At 31.9% G+C, this 20,195-nt stretch overlaps 2 protein-coding genes across 2 annotated transcripts; both read right to left on the bottom strand.

Annotated features, from left to right (window-relative positions):
• Positions 1-1,197: 1,197 nt before the first annotated feature.
• On the bottom strand, positions 1,198-3,403 carry LOC103857922 (fatty alcohol:caffeoyl-CoA acyltransferase). Its single transcript, XM_009135176.3, has one exon. It carries the CDS (start codon positions 2,601-2,603, stop codon positions 1,311-1,313), a length of 1,293 nt encoding a protein of 430 aa, XP_009133424.1. The 5' UTR covers positions 2,604-3,403; the 3' UTR covers positions 1,198-1,310.
• A 245-nt stretch (positions 3,404-3,648) lies between these two features.
• LOC103857923 lies at positions 3,649-20,143 on the bottom strand. Its single transcript, XM_009135178.2, has 5 exons — positions 15,060-20,143; positions 14,878-14,954; positions 14,747-14,783; positions 14,526-14,625; positions 3,649-14,440 (listed from the first exon to the last, which is right to left on the bottom strand). Exons 1-5 carry the CDS (start codon positions 15,328-15,330, stop codon positions 13,756-13,758), a joined length of 1,170 nt encoding a protein of 389 aa, XP_009133426.1. The 5' UTR covers positions 15,331-20,143; the 3' UTR covers positions 3,649-13,755.
• Positions 20,144-20,195: the final 52 nt, after the last annotated feature.

Here is a 20,195-nt window from a genome sequence, read left to right on the forward strand (position 1 = left end):
GTGAAATTTTATTCTACATCAATAAATACTTTTGACTGAGCTAAAATGTTATAATCAAGTGGGATATGATTTTTTTTGTTATTTACCTATGTATTGTGCACAAAGAGATAATGACACATTAAAGACGTGACTGAAAGATATTAATAGAGTAAAATTTAACGTACTCTAATTGAGTTAAAATGTAAACAATCAAATGGGCTATGATTATTTTGTTATTTACTCTATGTACTATGTATAAAGAGGAACGAGACATACTAAATGTCACTCTGAATCAAATGGACTATGATTATTTTGTTATTTTATTATGTTTTACTGGTTGTTCTATTCCGGTCTAGTTCCCCAGATCACCACAAGTTTGAGTAATAGAATAGTCGTTTGCCGTAAAAAAAAAAAGAAAAAAAATGTCACTCTGAATTATACCAGAGATAGATGATTTTATTCTAGATACTTTTCTCTTTAATTTTTTCAGTTACTCTTATTACTGTTTATTTTATTGTATTTTTTCTTCATCTAGATTTGTAAAAAGAAATTAATTATGCTGAGTTTAACTTTTTTATTTGTTTTAATATAATTGTTGCTCTGCAATATTTTCATTTAATTACTCTATCTTATTTATACTTATTTACTCTAGTTTTTATCAGTCGTACCCTAAATGTAACTCTCAGTTATACCAAAGTTATATAATTTTATTTTAGATATTTTTCTTTTTCATTTTTTCACCTTTTTCATTTTTCTCTTATTTTCACCTTTTCATTTTTCTCTCATTTTTACTTTTACATTTACTCTCTCCTTTTTTCCTATATTTACCGATCACACTCTACAAATTTGTTAACTCATTCAAGTAAGTTTTAAAGCATAATAATAGGCAATCATGCTTACCGTTTTGCCGACACATACTATTGCATCAATGCAACAACCCAAGACTAAAATCACGGACCGGAGATATAACTCACTCTTTTTTTGCCTTTTTGATATGCAAAAACAATTGGTATAAGAAAATGTAAATTGAAGTGCATTTTCAAAAGTGCATTGTTTCGATTGCTACTAAGATCCTATTATCCTAATTTATGTAAAGAAAACGATAAACTGATAGTGGAACGCCAATACGTGTGCAATGGGACGACGAATAATATAATATTATATAATTCTATAATATGCTGATTTGTGTTGGATGAATAAACAAAATGGTTGCTGAGGTTAGGAAATTAAAGTAAACTAAAATGATTTATCAATACTCAATATCATACAAGTCAACGGAGTGAGAGTTCCTCATTTAAAAAAAAAATTAGAATTGATATTTTCTCTAATAATTAAACGTTTGGGCTCATCACCAAATTCTCATAGGAGTCAACCGCACTTGACGGAACGGCAACCATTACTTTAACGGCATCATTCTGTTCAGGAACTGGAAGTAACAAACAGTAACGGTCACAACAAACCGATCCAACATGAACCGGTTTACCAAAACCAAAATCAAGCCGTTCTAAACCGAGACGTGACCACTGCGACAGTATCAAGACTCCGACAGAGTCAGGACAAGCTTTCGCCTTGCTCACGGCTTCCACCACCGATCTGACGTAATCATCCCCGACTCGCTCCTTCGCTTGCTTCACGAGCATCGTCGCGTGGCTTAACCCTTTCTCCGTCAGATCTTTCACGGTGGTTTGCGCGCATCCGACGACGAAGGCGTTACCGTAGAACCCAACGGGTAGACTCGGTTTGACTCTGTCTCGAATGTTGATGCTGAACAAAAGCTTGAGGCTTTGGTTCGATGGCAAGTTCAGTGACCTCGCCCAGCTCCGCCATACATGTGCGGAGAGCACCTCGAACGACGTGGACTCGCCGAGTCGAGTCGCGAGTTTCTTCAGCTCGGTTAGTCTATGTTTTTCAAACACGACTGATGTCGGAACGAGTCGCTCGGCGTTGAACCGGTTCACGAACCCGCAGAGGTCAGGAACTCGGTTAAACTCAGGGTGGTTTAACGAGTCACGAACCGGAGACGGGTTAAGCAAGTGGCGATCCCACAAGTGTTTACGTTTTGAGTCGCTCTGACTCAGCGAGTCTCTAGATAACTCGGCGAACAAGGTGAGAAACTCTGCGCTTCCGATACCATCGGAGACGCAGTGGTTAACGCCGACGGTTAAAGCTGCGCCACCGTCTCGAAGCCAAGTGAGCTGGACGACGAGAGGAGGAGCACCAGCGAGGACATCGATGACGTTGAGGGAGAGAAGCTTTCTCCAGCTAGTCACGTGCCGGGGAGGTTTGTGAAAGTCAAGGCACGTGAGGTGGTCCGATGCAGCTTCGAGAAAGAGAGCACCTTGGCCACGGCAGTTAACCTCGAGACCTCCGCCGCCTCCACCGTCGGGTCTCTCACGTACGCGGCCGGAGAAAGGGAAGTAAGGAACTAGAGCGCGAGAGAGTGCTGACTTGAGACGATCCGAGAGAGAAACCGGGTCGGAAACGGGTGAGTAAACGAGGAGGTACTCGATGGTGAAACGGAGGAAAAGCTGAGAATCTAAGGCGGAGAGAGACAGAACAGTAGAAGGTGTTTGGTCGGAAGGAGTAATAACTGTGGCTTCTTTCACATTAACCAAGGATCCCATGGTACTTTTTCTACGATGCTCTGTTCTTTTTTCCCTCTGAAATAAAGAAGGTGGGTCTCTGCGATGTGTATTATATATATCTCTCTGCTATGTACATTCACGTAGAGAGAAGTATGGAGACAAAGGGTAATTTTGTAAATTGTGTCTTCTTTTTAGACATGGTATGTCTTGTGTGTTGTGTTCATGCATATGTACTCTTCTGTGTACGTGTTCCCTTGATTGTTCTCATTGATTTTCAAATCTACAGACCTTGTTTTTGATCCGTTGGTGGGATGTTTTACAAGTTACTGTTAGACATGTTGATTTTTCAATTTAGAGCAGTGGATAATAATCCTCCATATGTTTATATACCTTATATTTAATATTCGATAAACAGGATAACAACCTACTTTTATGGATATTGAAAAGATTTTGACGAATATTTGGTTAATTTGGGATATTTGGTGGTATTAAAATTGATGGTTACTACTGTTTCGGTGGGTGCTCACGCATATCTATACAGCCTATACAAATACGTTCATCGACCATTGGGATAAGATCATTCACACAACAATCCATTCGTTGGGATAAGATCATTCACACCGCGACTATCCATTTTCTTTATCATGGATTGACAAGGTTTGATCCGTAACGAATTGTACAGTTTAGGAAAACACGATTTAGTGAAATCAAACTCTAACAAAAAAGTCGTAAAAGTAAACATTTAAACAATTGACTAAAAAACACTTTCTTTGCTAGACAGTCCATTTAGGAGTAAACATTTGCATACACTTAACTTATCACGTATAAGAACATATGTTTCATTTGTATATGACTATATGTAAATGTGTAAGTTTACATGACTTCCTGACATGTCGTATAATTTCAAAATGATCACAACCATCTATACAATAAGGATTTAAGACAAAAATGTCTAAATAAATATAAGGAAAACGTACCTTTTGCTAAAGTTTGGAAACACATTTTACAAAGAATAAGTTACAAATGTCACTAAGCCAAGTTTCTCTACTACTTAGTAGTAAATTATTGATACTGATTTTTTTTAAATTAATTATGAAAGTCTTTGAATTGAGGTGTTGCGATGTGAAATGAAAGACTAAAACTGATTGAAAATTAAATGTAGAAAACATACATCTTGTATTTATGTTAACAATATGTACAAGTAACTAAAGGTTCGAATGATAAAACATATCTAAAAGATAACGCAGATCAAGCCGATTATATACAAATCAAATAGATATGTAGAACAAATGTAAATTTAACTAATCAAACTAATTTACCGAATCATGTTCAATCTAATTGAGTATTGAAAAGATAAAATAATGTAAGTCAGATCTTAAAAAAAATAGAAGTTCTAGTTAAATATAAAATAAAAATGAATCCATGTGTTATAACATAATTTTTGACAATAAATTAAACTTATTGAATATTATTTATCATATCCAACTCATATGAACACATTAAAAAATTTATTTCATTGAAATATAACTAAGTCAGAAAAATATATCATATTTAGTGAAGTTATACATTTTATATGATACAAAATAACATGTATATCTACTTAATGCAAAAAATTATATAACAAGTATGAATCTGTAAACTAAATATATAGATAACTTCTGTGAATGTACGTATAAAAGAAAATATACATAATCATGTATATTTTATATATCACTTTATAAATTCTTTTTATAAATAAATTTCTACATAAAATGAAAATATTAAACCATATGCCTGAGAGAATTTGTATTTAGTTTGAAAATTAATGAAATAAATTAAATAAGACTAATTATTGGTCCTCATCATTCTCCCAACAGATTTTTTCACTGCAGGCAACAATTTAATATGTATGCAGATTTTTATTAATTAATTATTTATTTTTGTTCCGCAATTAATATTTTGAATGGTAAACAAATGCAAAACAAAATACATAATAAATTGATTGTTTTAATCTTGCATCTCTCATGCACCTTTCAAGTAAGTCAAAATTAACGAAGATTTTAGCTTCTTTATTTTGAACTTTAAGTTTTGCCTCTCCAGAGCTTCTATTTTTCCGTCAGATCTTATATTTGACTTTCATCCTTGAATTAACATTATTAGATGGAAAATATATGCTAGTAATTCATCAACCCAAATATGTCCGTGGCACGTATGGTATATTGTTTGTTTAAAAAAAAAAGGTATATTCTTACCATTGAATTAAAGTCTGCATACAATACCTACTTATTATACATGGGATCGAACTGTTTATTGACAGTGGTAATGGATTGGTCTACGCCTAATGATTCATGTAGCCAATCTAAACATAAAAGGTCGCAAAAAATAACCTAAAAGCAAGAAAAAGTACGAGACTTATTCGACTAAATTCTGAGTCCATGAGCAAATTACATTTTAGAATTGCAAAGGTTTTAAGAGAAAAAGGTCTATAATCAATCTAGAAAACGTTATAGCTTTCTTGTTTATAATTATGACGTATTAAAAGGGAAAATAATCGTGAGAATCAAATTGGTGGTGGTGGCGGTTTACAGTATGATGTGCATTGTTGTTTGGGCAATGGCGTCTGTCTACAACAGTGAAAGATTTGGTGCCAAGATTCTCATGGAATAACTTTATAGGACAAAGACAAAAATATATTCATGGAATATTATACTAGTAAATACATACCCTTCCATAATTATGCAGATTTTAGCTAGAGAAAAGAAGATCACAACTTATTTACTTGGTTTTCTAATTACAGTCATCTTATAGTAATATTTCTTAGATAGTTAGATGTATAATAAGAATTTTTCCTTTGCTAATTTTCTCTATTTGTTACCATAACTAAAATGTGTTATTTGACAAAAACAATAAACATTTTGAACACTTAAATTCCTACTCATAATTTTGCAACTAAGAAAATTAAGCAATAATAGTTGGTTTCAAGTGGTGCTTATAATTAATATTGGCTTCTAAAGTATTTTTGTTCACATATAGCGACAGCTAGGACTGCTATTGAAAGCAACAAAAGGCAATACCTCTCGCATTACCATGAGCCATTGGTTACTAGGTTATATACAGACATTAGACTTTAATTTTCAAATTTTTGCAAAGGAATCAATTTAAAACCATATGTACGTGCACTTTTAACTGAAATCATATATATATGTATAGCTAATTTTTTGCCCAAAAAAATGTATAGATAATTTAAAAGCAATGCCACTTTTTCGTTAAGTTTTCTTGAATCACTGTAGTGGTCTTGTCAATTCTAGCATGGACCCATGAATATTTAACGTGGTCACTCGTATAGTATATATATGATATACTTTTCTTTTACGTCTTTCTTTTTTCTTTTAAGTTATTTTTCTTCTTCTTTTCGGAATATGATATAAAGCTTCTATTTCAATGATGATAAAAACAGTGTACTTCGACCCTACAAATATTACCTCTTGTAATAATCCAAAATGTTATGAGTAGAGTCTAAGGTTTAAGGATCTATCAAATCTTAATACAACGGAGTTTCTAATGAGAAAAAAAATGAACTGGAAGCAGATATCGAATAAAATTTAGATTATAATGATCCAAAAAATATTTGCAATATGTCTTATCATCAAACTAAATAATTTAGATGGTGGGATACATTTCACATTCCCATTGAATGAAAAGATTAAAGAAGATGATTCTGTAATCCAAATAAATCGGTTTTGTAAATTGTTTTTATTCTGTTTATGAAAAGAAATAATGAAGATTTGGGAAGATTTTGTACCAAGAGAAAAAGGTGAGAAAATTGCTTTATGGGGAACAAACTAAAAGGATGACTTGATGTGGTATGCAGATGTTACGGTAGTCATGTTTTTTCTTTCTATCTAAGTCATCTACGAACTTCAGTCGTATATATAGAGTAGATCTGTAGATGCATGCTGATAAGTGAAAGGCATTTTTTTGACAAAAAAGGCACTTTCCATATAATGGTATATATGGTAACTGCTTTTACCATTCGAAACGTAAATATACGTCTTGTTCGTGTCGGTGAGACCAAGGACGTGTTAATAAATTTTGAGAAGCGACGATGAATGATGAATGATGAAACACGAAACAGAAAAAGGTAAAATTTTATGCTGTGCACATGTCGTATCAAGAGCTGCACTGCGTCTGTATAACTCTGCTTTTCTTTATGGAAAATTTTCGAGTTTTAACTACATATGAGGTTTAACAAGCTAGATCTTGATATCATGTTAGGTTTAACTCAACATTGAATGAATAGGTCAAATTCTTTTTATGTATTATTGTTGATTTTTTTTTTTCAAACTTTTGATCAGAATTGCTCAATCGTCGCTATCGTTTTCTACTTCATGATGTGATTTGCTCATTTGATTTTTGCTGCAGAGACAAGGACACAGAGTTGGAATAGTAGTCGTTGATCTGACAATGATAACATCGATCAACTATATATGTTTTTACTCTTTTTTCAATATATAATACAACTTAATTAGTTATGAAAAAAAAAACTAAACCATAAAATGAAAAAAAATAATATTAAAACTAGATCACGAAAGTAATGGAATTTAAGTCTAAAGTCCTCATTTCTGTACATCGCCCATCATAGATTTCAATTATATGCAGATATCTAACATTGCATTTCCTATAAGTCTTCGCTTATAAGTTATATCCAATTGCAAGGAAGGTTCCAGTTAGAATCCAAAAGCATATCTCGTATGTACGGACCTTCACAATATCCTTAGTTTTGCATAATTTTAGACGTGTATCACACACCCACCAGACTCGTTTCGGCCTTGCTCATTGTTCGCCGAGCTCTACTATTACATATCTATTCTTTTGGGGATTGTCTTCACTTCCACAACTTAACAGTGAATTTACAACCGAGCCTCGTAGTCTAGTGTTAAAGAAACTTCTGTTTGGCTTCCAGGATCTTTCTCGCCTGTTCCGGTTAGACGTGGTCGGATAGTCAGACTAAATGAGAGGTCCGGATACCTGAATTATCAAAAAAAAAAAACAGTGCATTTACGATGAATACAAGATTTGTAGAATTAAAATTTTAAACATCGATTAGCGCTTCGCTCTTTAGGAAATGAACACACTCATTGATGAAAAGTGATAAGATCTTTTTCTTTCAAAGTAACACGTAAAAGGTTAAAAATGTAATCAGAAATGTGGGGTGCATAGCAAAAATAATCTTAAAGTTTACTGGCACGTAAATCTGCACTAGGGAGACGAAGTTCAAATGGATATTCTCCGATGAACATAGGAAAACAAATAGGATCTTTATAGCTACCGAAGTATATAGAAAAGGTTCACTCCGATGAACATAAGAAAATACAAAAACCTCTTTTGTACATTTTTTTTTGCCAAACTCATTTGAACTTAGTTGATAAAAGATCCAATTAATATGACGAAAGTCATATAAAACAAAGACAAAATCATTGTCATTAAATGATTCCTTCTCGTTTTCGATTGATCAGTACGTGATGTCAAAAAGGCGTAGGCCAGCCAAGGGGTAAAACAAATAACATTTTTCATTGTTTTTTTTTGTCAACCATTGTTATTTTCGTTATTCGGAAATAACTATTTTCTTAATTTCCTTGTTCTTTTATGAGAAAATAATAATAATTTGGGTGTACCGAAACCACATTCACATATTAGCCATCTAACAAGTATTTGGTAGGCCCTTCTCTTGAGCACTGGGCAAGTAGCTACGTCCCTTCCCATAAAAATAGAGTGATACTTCCGAATTCCGACACTTGCTTTCACAACTTAGTATCCATTAGTATGCTAGATTGTTTGTACATTATCTTCAAACATATATAAAGATTGTTTGCATTGTTAATCATATTAAGTACTTTGCCAGCTAAATAATCATATTAAGTACTTTGCATTTTTGATAAAATTCATTTGATATTGTCATTTTTTTACAATGTACAAAATTTAGGTTATATACAACAAAAAGAAAATGGTTGTGGTTTCAATAGTATTCATTTTATCAATTTATCAATGAATTGTTGGTCTAGTTGTAAAAGAGTGTTTATTAGGCACACCGTAATTCGGGTTCAATTCTCGTTAGAAAATATCATTTACCTTTTTGATTATCAAAAAATGGTATTCATTTTACTTTTTTTGGAACACTAATGATATTCATTTTACATTATATTATTTTCATATTCTTTTATGTGTTCAAATTTCAACTCAAGCTCAATCGAGAATAAAGTAATTATATATTTTCATCGTATATTATTACTTGAAATGTTATCTTATTTAAAAGTGAGATTCTTGTCTTAAAACATGTAAGATGATTTATTTAGGCAATTTCAAACTGAATCTCACGATTAAATTTATAATTATCATTGAGACATTGATATACATGTACGGATACAAGTAGACTCTACTATCATGTTATTTAGTCTCATAAATTCCATTTCAAAATCAATCGGTAATGAATAAGCTAGTTCATGTCTATATATGTATTACTTTGAGTTTCATCTTACATCAGATACGAATTTTTACCTCTTTTACCTGTTATAGCCAAAACCCCCCAGGCGTGTTGTTAAAATCATGTTAACTAACTGCAATTTCAATTCCTGTTTCGTAGCGCAATGGAACTTAGTAGACTTTAATTACTTGTATGAACATGATACTTTTTTTACTAAACATACCATTTCCGATTAATTCTCAAACAAAGAGTTCCATTGCAATGGCCTGTGGCTATATATAACATAATACTCTTTTTTAAAAAAAATTCAGAGATAACCTTTATAAGAAGTTTCTAAAATGAATTGTAAATCTATATGCAATGATTAAATATTCAAAGGTTTTGGAGTCTTCACAAAGTAGTTTTTTTTGTGTTTAGAGACTTGCTGGCAAAGCTGGCGGAGATCCCAACCTGTTTTTTTTTTTGCATGTTCATGGTGGCTTAGTCGGGGGTACAGCTCAATTCCTCGGAGCTGGTAAAGGTAACTTTGAACCTCCTTTTCTATATTGTTCGCCTAGTATTTCATCGATAGTACAGTTATAAGCCTGATAGTAACAGTTATAAGCCTCGGAAAGTGCATCATAAGTTAGCTACTCCGGAGATGAGTTAGGAAGTCATGGCATCAGAGGCAATGAGGAAACCTCACATTTCCAAGGTATTGGTTGATAATGATAACCGATTCACAAGGGTTTTTAAAACTGATTAGTGAAACTTGCCGGGTTTAGTAGGCAGAAGAAGCTAGGAACATAATAGATTGATTTGATTTTTTTTGTTTAAATCGGATTTGTAATCGAATCTGAATTCTCGTTTTTCGGGTTGCATAAATTTTAAATTTCAAAAACAAATTGTAAATCTATAACACTCGAACATTAAACCGAAATTAATGAATTGATTACGACTATTTGGTTGAAACATCATTATCAGTAATACTTACATAAAATTTTGCCGACAAACATATTTTATGTCTACAGCCGAAGATAATGTAGCTAGAAAGAAATTTTGGACGGGGCTGAATTATCGTATTCAGCATGAAAATAACAACGCTGTGACTTTTGTCATACATCATATGTGAAACCAAGCTAAAACTCCATTGAAAATGACACGAAAGGAAGATATTCATTGATCTTTTCATGCTTACATTTTCAGAACCCTTACCTATACACACATATAAATACATATACATATACATATATATATATATATATAAATAATATACACAAAAGATTTTCATATACTAATTTACGCTGAGAAACAAACAAGGAAGTGAGAAAGATTTGAGTCCTAACATGTACACCGGTCACCGGCCTCTTTATGAAATCACGATCATAATTAATTAGGGTTGACATGGATCTAATTTTCGGATTTTTTGAGGTATTTGTTACCTGTTTTGTTTTTTTTTCCAAATAATTGATTATTCGATCCGTAGCTATCCAAATATTTGATGTTCGGATATCTTAATTTTTTTAATATTTTAATTTGAAACGTATTTCGATTGTACAAATAAAATAAAAAATAAACAAAAAATGAAAATAATATAAAATTACAATATTTATCACAAAAAGTTATTTCTTTTTAAAATTATAATACCTAAATTATCGATTTAATAAATATACTTTTTTGTAAAACTTACATAAAATATAATAATTATATAATATATGTATATAAGTATTTAAATATATGTATATATGCATATAAGATCAGATTTCTGTTCCTATAAATATTTCTAGTATTTATGATTTGCTTCGTTTCTTATTGATATTGCATATTAGTATTTGTTTTGTCCGTAGAATTACGGATATTCTGATTTTTCGGTTCAAGTTGAAACAGTTAAAGAATCAGATCAAAATTATGAATATTTTGATCCAACCTATTAATTAATGCAAAGAGTTGTTGTAGAGTTGAATCTATAAAAGAGAGAATTTGTCTTTATGTTTGCCAAAGCTTTCATGTGGCCAAAGATTGGTCGGCAGAGACAATTTCACTTGCATGAAGACAAATTTATAATGCACAAATCTTTCATTACATTATTCATAAAGATGACCAAGTTTATTTGCACCATGTTGAAAAGCTCTTGCAAGTATTTTTTCTTTAGTTTGCATAATTGTTTAATAAATCGTTTTCTCCGAAAATTGAAACTTGGATCTGTTAGTGTAGAAATATTAATGAACCCTTAGTCAAACTATTGAACTAAGGGGACTTCCACCCGCAATAGCTAGTTTACCATGTAAATTCGCAATCTAGTGTAAAATCAAGGACAAAGATTGTTGACAATAATTTATATTTGAACATGGAAAAGATCATATATCGACGAGTATATGCATAGAAGAAATCTAATATTAGTATATTACTGGAAGATGCCCCCAGTTAAATTCATAGTGAACTTATATGTCTGAAATTAATGCAAAATTGTTTTCTTTTATAAATGTTTGGGTCGTAGATTACACAGATTAGATGGTGAAAACATATATTAATTGGGAATTTGTTGAGGATATCGCCGACGACAGAATTAAACATATATATATTACAATCTAGGATGAGCTTAGTTTGCATCTTCACCCCAACATTTTATGTTTTCTTTTCTTGATGTGATAAGCATTGTTTTCTTCTTCTTTTTATCACAACCCCTCTTTTCGTTATCTTCATTCTCTTTCTCGACTTCTTTAATTATCTTTTCAACCATACTAAAAAGGATTCCTCGCAAACAATTGAATCCAAGCCTTTTCACACAAAAAGAAGAAGAGATATTCTTTAAAAGTGAATCTTATTCCAAAACTCATATCTTATATTTTTGTTAGTGTTAATCAAAACTTAAATTTATTAGTCTTCAGTATTATAATACGTATAAAATATTGATATATATTAGTCGGTTAGTTTTCTTCATATAGGTGGTGGATATTATAACTATAAAGTAAGATACCATGTGTTCAGTATCAATGTAGGTACATATCATTATCGTCTTATTATTGTTATACACTAACACATCTGTTAATATCCTAACAACTGATAATTAAATAGCTCTTTCCAAGATTTTGATCAAATTCATGAGAAAGAACGTCGCCTTAGAAACGTAAACGGGTTTTACTTAATGTGCCATATTACTTAAATGGGCCTATAATATTACTATAAAAAGCCATTTATCATAAATCCATTTTCCAAATCACCTTCTTCTTTGGTATGCTTTGCCTTACTCTTATGTCTTAACCAGACAAATCAAATTTGCTACCAAAGAAAGTCCACGAGTTGAGTAAATTGTATTCTAAAGACTGTTTGCCATCAAATTGGTGTCTGAAAACATCTGTATTTCACGACTGCAAAATATAAAATCAATGAAGTAGAAGTTTACAAAATATCTAATGTAAAAGTTCTATCAAATATATTAACACTACCTATCATTTGACTTAAAACTATATTTTCCAAATTATTAAGGATTGGGAAGAATATGATACAACAAAGACACATGTAAGTAGACATAAAAATACAAAAACCTTACATACTTTTGATTCCCTGAAAAATATGTACACATCCTCAAATAATATGATATAGCCAGAATGTTTTCAAGGCCCGAGGTTATTAGAAAACGATTATATGCAAACACCAAATAGTGTGTTGTATATCGAGGAGACCAAGACACATCTCTATGGCAAGTACATCTGTCTTCTTGTCTTTCTCTCCAAAACAGGCTTTGGGCCATGATGTATCGAGTGGTTTAACCACTGTACTCTGATGATTTAAGTTTAATGAAGTTGCGTTCCAAAAAAATAAAAAAAGTCTTACGAGAGGAGAAACCAAATATCTAAAGAACTTTCGTTGTAATTTTAAAAGAGTGGTATCGTTAGAAAAATACTAAAAGAGTGGAACGAAATTAGAAATGGACAGAACAACTGACAAGTTTTATAGTTAAATGGACTAGTTAATCTGTAAAGTAATTATTATGTTGTACCATTGACAAATATGGCTCATATACTCTATAGTGAATAGAGATGACGACTGAGACGCATGATATTGACTGTAAAGTTTACTGTTCATAGATTTAGATTACCTTCGTTAATTACTTTGTTCATGATTATTTTGATACATATATGCCATACAAAGCATATACGATTGCATATATATATATATTTTTTTTTTTGAGCAACCTACGATTGCATATATATATATATATATATATGCTTCACTTATTTAACATTAAGGCATACAATTTCTTACAAGAACTCCATGTTAGGGAACAAAATATAGCTTAGGATACTTTTTTGTGAGTGTGAGTGAAAACCGGAACTACACATACATTTGCAACGTCTCACAACAAGACACAACCAAAGCAACGTGCAATGTCTTGTAACTATCAAAACCAAAAGTTCAAAAGAAAAAGGAAAACTATCAAAACCATATAGACTCACTGATCAATTTTTTTTTTGTTCAAAAGACTCACTGATCTATTTCTTGGCTACTATTCAGGATAAAAACAAATCTATTTTCACAACTCGATCACCAACAATAATATATAAATAAGAATTTAATATCTGACAGAGTTATGTGGAAGACGGTGCAGAAATGTAGCTATTATTACCTTAGTTACGGGTCTTGTCACAAGTATGCAACGAAAAATAAACCACAGATAACAATCTTCCATCAATAAGTACCTCAAGATCTCACTTAGAATAGACGTATATATATGTTGTTATATATATATATTCACAAAGTGAGATCAAGGGGACTTGCCAAGACCGAACACTTTCTCTTTTTATGATAATTTTGATCTTCTTTTCTAATGATTTGACCGAGTTTTGCAAAACTCGACGAATATAATGAAAGAGACAAACCCTTGCTATCTGCATGTTCTTTTTCTTCTTCTAACAAGCAGTCTCCAAGGTTGTTGTGTGACCGAGGTACCTTAAAAGACAAGCTTAGATCCAAATCTTTGTCCGAGTTATTGCAATCATCAGACAGTAACAATCTTTTCTTCTTCAACACATTCTCCATTTTTTCTGCCACTAGTGGGTTGTCCCGTTGGTTAGAGCTTAATGTAGCAGCGATGTGAGATTGTGGTTTTGATGCCGTCCAAGAATTAGGGTTTGAGGCGAGGCTCTGTCCCCATGATTTGTTAAACGTTTTCATACCTTCAAGAAAACTTCTATGCATTCTTGGAACTGCTTCACCTACTCCATTGTTCGCATGAGCCGCTTCATGAGAATTGATTCGAAACCAAACTGTACTGTTCTTATCATCAAGAATACTATTACTAACTCCATGAAATCTCTCTCCAGGCTGTGAGCCAAACAGTGTTTGTCTTGTTCTTGTATTGTCTCGTGCTGTTAGGCCTCTCCAAGGGCTATGGTAGACATGTTGTCTATGGCCGGTCCACGAACCGCCGCCGTATCTATTATTGATCACATTCCAAATTATACAAGATCAATTTTAACATATATAGGTAGAAGTTAATAAGCTAAAGATTTTGTAAATACCCTAAACTAGTAGGACTTTGATCAAAACTTTGTAGCATTGGAAGTTGGCGAAGGTTGTATGTGTAACCAGCTCCGTGTTCAAACGAAAATCTTTGATCTCCTGAAAGATTAAGAAAATAAAAATAAGAATTACTCAAGATCTATTACAATTCAGTTTAAAATTTTATGATTTCGTTCAAACGAAACCCTAACTTAATCATAACCGAAAAGAAGTGAACAACCTTGATTTGTGTCATCGATTTTCTTACTTCTGTACATCTAGTAAAAATATTAGGTGGAAATATGAGTTTCTCATGAAAATATTACTGATGTATAGATATATAATGTAAGTGTAGATTTATGTTTGCAAAACCTGAAGGTGGCTCTTGACATGTCCAATACTTAGCCCCTTGACGTTCATTAATTGAAGAACAAGCTTGGGTGTTGCTCCTGTTCCAACAGAATCATTTGAAGAAATTCGGAATAAATATCAACAAGAGAACCATATATATGAAATGATCTGAGTATTGATTTATATATATACTGAAACTCAACTATCTGGTCCACCCAATCTCTCCACAGCTTGAAGAAAGCAAATATGGAGTTCAGGTGTCCATCGCAGCCTTGGAGTCTTTGAGCGGTTGTACGGCCTCACAGATCCACCACTTTTCTTGATTTGATCATTATTATGATGGTGACTCCCATTCTCTTCCAGATAGCTATTCTTAGATGGGCTCTGATCTGCTGATCTTTCTTCTTCATCCTCTTCTTCGTCTTTGTTGTCTGTTTTCTTGGAGTTTTCAGAACTTTGGCTACTTGATCTCATCTTGTTCTCCAGCTATTTGGCTGTGTTTTGTGTTGTTTGTTTTGAGGTTTGAACCTTTTTACTCTATCTTGGAGTTCTTTGGACAAAGTGCAATAAAAAAGATCACAGACTAACACATATGTTAGGGATTTAAGGTTGAAGACTTTTGAAGGTCTATATGTGTATGACTTTTTGGATGCTTGTATCCATGATTCCCTTTTCCCTATCTCCAACGCTACGTATATATGGAACAATATGTACATGATGGCAACGGATATTCTAAATTCTATTTAATTTTAATACATAGTTTTTTCTTCAAAACAATGTTTTCCATAGTTTTATACAATCTTAACCAGGTAAATATAGATCTAGATTTACACCTCATGACCAAAAAACAAAAGGTCCTTTGCTTCTTTAAGTAAACAAAAACGTTGGTAACTGTATCAGTATCACGTTAGTCACATAACAAAAGTAATAGTATTATTTTTTAACTCAGTTCCTTCAATTTTTAATCTCGTGAGGCTCTAGGGAAGTGAAAAGAAACTCAAAAGTAGAAATTGTCTAAATAATCACATTTTTTCATAATTATGGTAAACACTAGCTAAATCGTTTCACCTAAAATAAATATGAAACTGTTGGTTATACCCGTCTGAGTCTAGGTTCAAGATGACGTGTATATATTTGAAGGTTTACGAACTTTTATTTCAAAAGAACTGCCATTGAATCGTGTGAAATATGTTTTCATTTGATTTATTCATCTTGTTCCATTCAAACTAGCTTTTGCAATATAGGAAGAACGCAACATTAATTAGATATATGAAACTTCTTCCATCGTGTTCATAAATTAAATTGAGTAAAAAGGAAACAAATACATAAAAAGGGATGGTTAGGGGGATGGGCTCGTGACTTCCAAACCAAAGCTGTGAAACAGAAAAAAGAAGAAACTCAAAAGCATTACTTCTTCGTTGTGTGTGTGAGAGAGAGAGCAGAGAGAGGAATCAGACAGAAGTTAAAAGGTGCTTGGCTGTCCTGTCCTCACTGAGAGACACGATAAGAAAATATTGCTGCTTGTTTCTGTCACCAACAATGATCACGGATCTGTCTCCATCTCCACTACTCTTGCTATTTCATATTATCTATAATTATCTACACATGCGTCTCTGTCTCTATACATGCAAAAAATGTACATGAGTACATCTCTCTTTTCCATATATGGCCAATTATTATTATTTTTGGTTAGGATATAGAACATAATATTTTATGCTGATAAGTCACATGAATTCTCCGGCCCGTATCACTGGACTGAACTTTAGATTTAATTACTTGCACTTTTGTACGTCCACACACGCAACCAAATTGATTTAGTTTGGAATTCGTGATGAGCTACTAGTAAGTAAGTACTAAGAAATATATGTCTAGTTAAGTATCCAATCAAGTTTTTAACAACAAAAGATATCCAATGAGAAAAGATTTCATATCTTCATGTAAACATTGAGACTTCGGTTATTTAAAGTTTTTAGTTGACCTTGTTTTTTTTTACAAAGTAATTAGGTATATAACACTTTTCACTTTAATTTTCGAATATGCTTTTGTCTTTGTGTGGTCATTCTCTTATTTGAAAAAGAGTTACCAAAGACTAGTGTTACGCTCATTTTATAATTTTAAAAGAAGAAAATTATCTGAGAATAATATTCTCTATTTGGTGAAAAAGATGTATAATTAGGTCCTCTCCGTTCACTGTATAATATATAATATATTCAACATTGTATTTGTATATTTTCTAACATAAGCTGAAGAACTTCTTTTGAACTGAAACGCTTAAGAACTTTTATTATATAAACGATACGCAAGTGTTGGGTCAAAATTCATGAATGGTGATTAGGTATATAGTAGAAGTCATATACATTAGGTATTTCTTTCTCTTTTTTTTTTCAAAATATTTTCGGAAGCCAAATGTCCAGCCGTAAGCGTATATTTTTTTTTGTGCCAAAAGCAAGCGTATATATTTCGTAGTCGTTATTAATTGTGGTAAGAATTAAAATTTCCGTACTTAGCTATGATAGTTACTTACGTTAAAATGCCGTTCTTCATATCTACCCTATACAATCCTAGCTACTTCCAATCCTCAGACGACAACCAATGGATAATTAATTATACGTACGATCAAACAAATACCAAATGCTACGGAATATAATTTACAGCTTTATATAAATGTATAAGCCGTTAAATATTGACCACGGCACTAATTAAACGGAGGGAGTATAAAGATGTGTGAACGAAAAATAATTCAATGGGAAATAATAAGTTGGAAGGGAGGAACAGAATAATGTATGCAAGTAATCTAATTATTTTTTTCAAAAGCCAAATATATGCAATTTAACCAAATGGTGGTAGTCTAATGGCAATTTCTTGAAGCTTGGTGTGTACTCTGAAAAACTAAAATATCATATCACTTGGCCAGTCCGAACTTGAGTTTCGGTCCAAGTAGTTTACATGGTAGATCATAACGGATGATTAGTTCACTTTTTGGTATTAGTCGGAAGGTATTCCAAATCGGGTCAGGCAGTGTGATAGTCAGTCTATTATGTAATACTAAGTGCGTTTCTGCAAAGACCGACCGGATCAGCGCATAGAGTTTATGAAAAATATATATATATATATATATATATATATATATGCAATTTGTACGTATATGCATGGGTTTGCATGAAATAGCCACTGCAGCTATGTAATCAATTAGTATGGCCCAATAGTTTTGGTAGCCACTATTATATCGTTTTTGTGACTTTTTTTTTTTGACATTATTAAAGTCGTGTTAATGTTTTTAAAAATATGGAAAGGAATAAAGTTTAGACCTCGTCTGGGGAGAAGGCAACTTCGTGGAACGTAGATTGCTTGTCAAATTAAAAAAGATGGGAATTTCATTTCATATGCGTGAAAATCAATATTCAATTGTGGGAGTATATTTCCTTTTGTGACAAGTTTCATAGGCTTCCAAATTAAAACAATGGATTGACTCAAATCTCTTATATATTATACAAGTCTTTTATATATTTTTAACATGAGATCTTCTCTTCAACACCATCTCTCAAAATGATGATAAATGTAATTATTAATCTCGTAAAATTCATCATACCCCTCTGAGAGAATTTTTTATTTTCTAATAATTTCGAAATAACTAAATCTTCTATAAGCCATCACTTAGTGGGTTGATCGGACCACTATCTGAACCAGATTAAAAGGTCAGGGTGTGGACCCACTCTGATACGATGACAAAGGTACATGATATTGATCGAAGAAAATGTCGAGTTGCAGGGATTGCTTTTGCCGCGATCGCGATAAGTTTGGAAACTGAAGCCCGTTAGTTTTACAGCACAATCCTCTGTGAGCTGAAGAGATGATGAGACGAGATTAGTGTGACCTATTGGCGGACTGAGTTGGTGCTTATGGTCATGGTAATATGTTAAGCCCATTGCGTTTCTTAACCTCATTCTCCAATCCAAGTGTCCTGATTCTTTATCTACAACATCAAGAAGAAGAAATTTGCTTCCCTTTATATCATCACAAAGAAACTGAGCCAACATGAGACATTATGGCTTATGACAAGTACGCAGTGTAAATGTTCAAAAGAGTGATCCGTTTGGAGCATATTAAAAGATCAAGATCATGGTGAAAGGCTCATTTTCTTCACAGTAACTAAGAAGGTTTACAAAGTTCTTGTTGTTCATCTTTGACATCATTTCGATCTAAAAATGTTGGGAACCGAAAAAGGTTACTGAATGAAGTCACACACATTTGTAGTTGAAGAAATAATTAGCTAATATTTAAAGGGATATGACCAATCAATTTATCGGTAATCAGTTTTAAGTTTGAAGTCCATGATAAGCCGAAATTTAACAAAAATGATAAGGTTTACTAATGGTCACAAGTACAACAACCGTAACAAATATGAAGAAACCGGAGAACTACCATACCTTATTTCTGAAGTGGGTTTCTGTACTGTCCTTCCAGTCGTTAGCACAAGTAGTAGCAAGGGAAGCAACATCTATCTACACTCCACATACTACGGCTCTAAAATATAACTCTTATGCCACAACTAAGAAAATTTCAGATTTATCATTTTCTGATGCATTGATAATGTAGATTCTAGGCATCTTTGAAAATAACTAGTATTTGATATATGCATCAACATGGGTGAGTGTTTGTTTTAACTGAATAGATATATGCAATTTTTCACAACAAAAAATTGTAATAGTTGTACAAACAAACGTTATATAGGTATTTGTTCAATTTGTACAAACAAATTGTAACAGTTTTTAGTTGTTTGTAATTTGTTGGTTGCTCATATTGTGATTCAATATTAAAATAATTAAAATAATATGTTATATAATCCATTCGTAAATTAGTAACTTTTAACTACAAAAACCATTTTTGATGAATTTATTTATAAATTAAAACACCAATTAATATGTTTATGTATATTAATAAAACTATCTTTTCAAAATAGAATATTTTGTCAAATAAAGTGTTTTTTTTTAATAAGATAGATATATATGTCTATACGTTTTTCATATAGCCAAATGAATTTCACTTTTATGTTTATTTTGAGGAATATATATTGAAATTTATTTGTTGTATTCTTATAATTCAAATATATGTGTGAATTATATTAATCATCAAATTATTTAACATATATTTAAATAATAATTATATATATATTTTAATAAAACATTGATAGTTCATACTTTGTATGTAAAATGAAATAGTAAATATATAAAGATATAACATTTAAAGTTCGTATGTCACATTTAAAATAAATATGTTTAATTTATTATATGGTTAAAGAATAATCTAATGATTTCTAGTTATTTAATTAGTAGTTATTA

This window comes from Brassica rapa, chromosome A03 (assembly GCF_000309985.2).
Source record: "Brassica rapa cultivar Chiifu-401-42 chromosome A03, CAAS_Brap_v3.01, whole genome shotgun sequence".
Taxonomy (NCBI): Eukaryota; Viridiplantae; Streptophyta; class Magnoliopsida; order Brassicales; family Brassicaceae; genus Brassica; species Brassica rapa.

What these genes read in the sequence shown, in the direction of transcription:
- LOC103857922 (XM_009135176.3), bottom strand. Translation starts at nt 2,603, where the DNA reads ATGGGATCCTTGGTTAATGTGAAAGAAGCCACAGTTATTACTCCTTCC.
- LOC103857923 (XM_009135178.2), bottom strand. Translation starts at nt 15,330, where the DNA reads ATGAGATCAAGTAGCCAAAGTTCTGAAAACTCCAAGAAAACAGACAAC. An exon ending in AATCGATGACACAAATCAAG is followed by an intron (nt 14,626 to 14,746) that starts GTTGTTCACTTC and finishes TTAATCTTTCAG; the next exon opens with GAGATCAAAGATTTTCGTTT. An exon ending in CAAAGTCCTACTAGTTTAGG is followed by an intron (nt 14,441 to 14,525) that starts GTATTTACAAAA and finishes GATCAATAATAG; the next exon opens with ATACGGCGGCGGTTCGTGGA.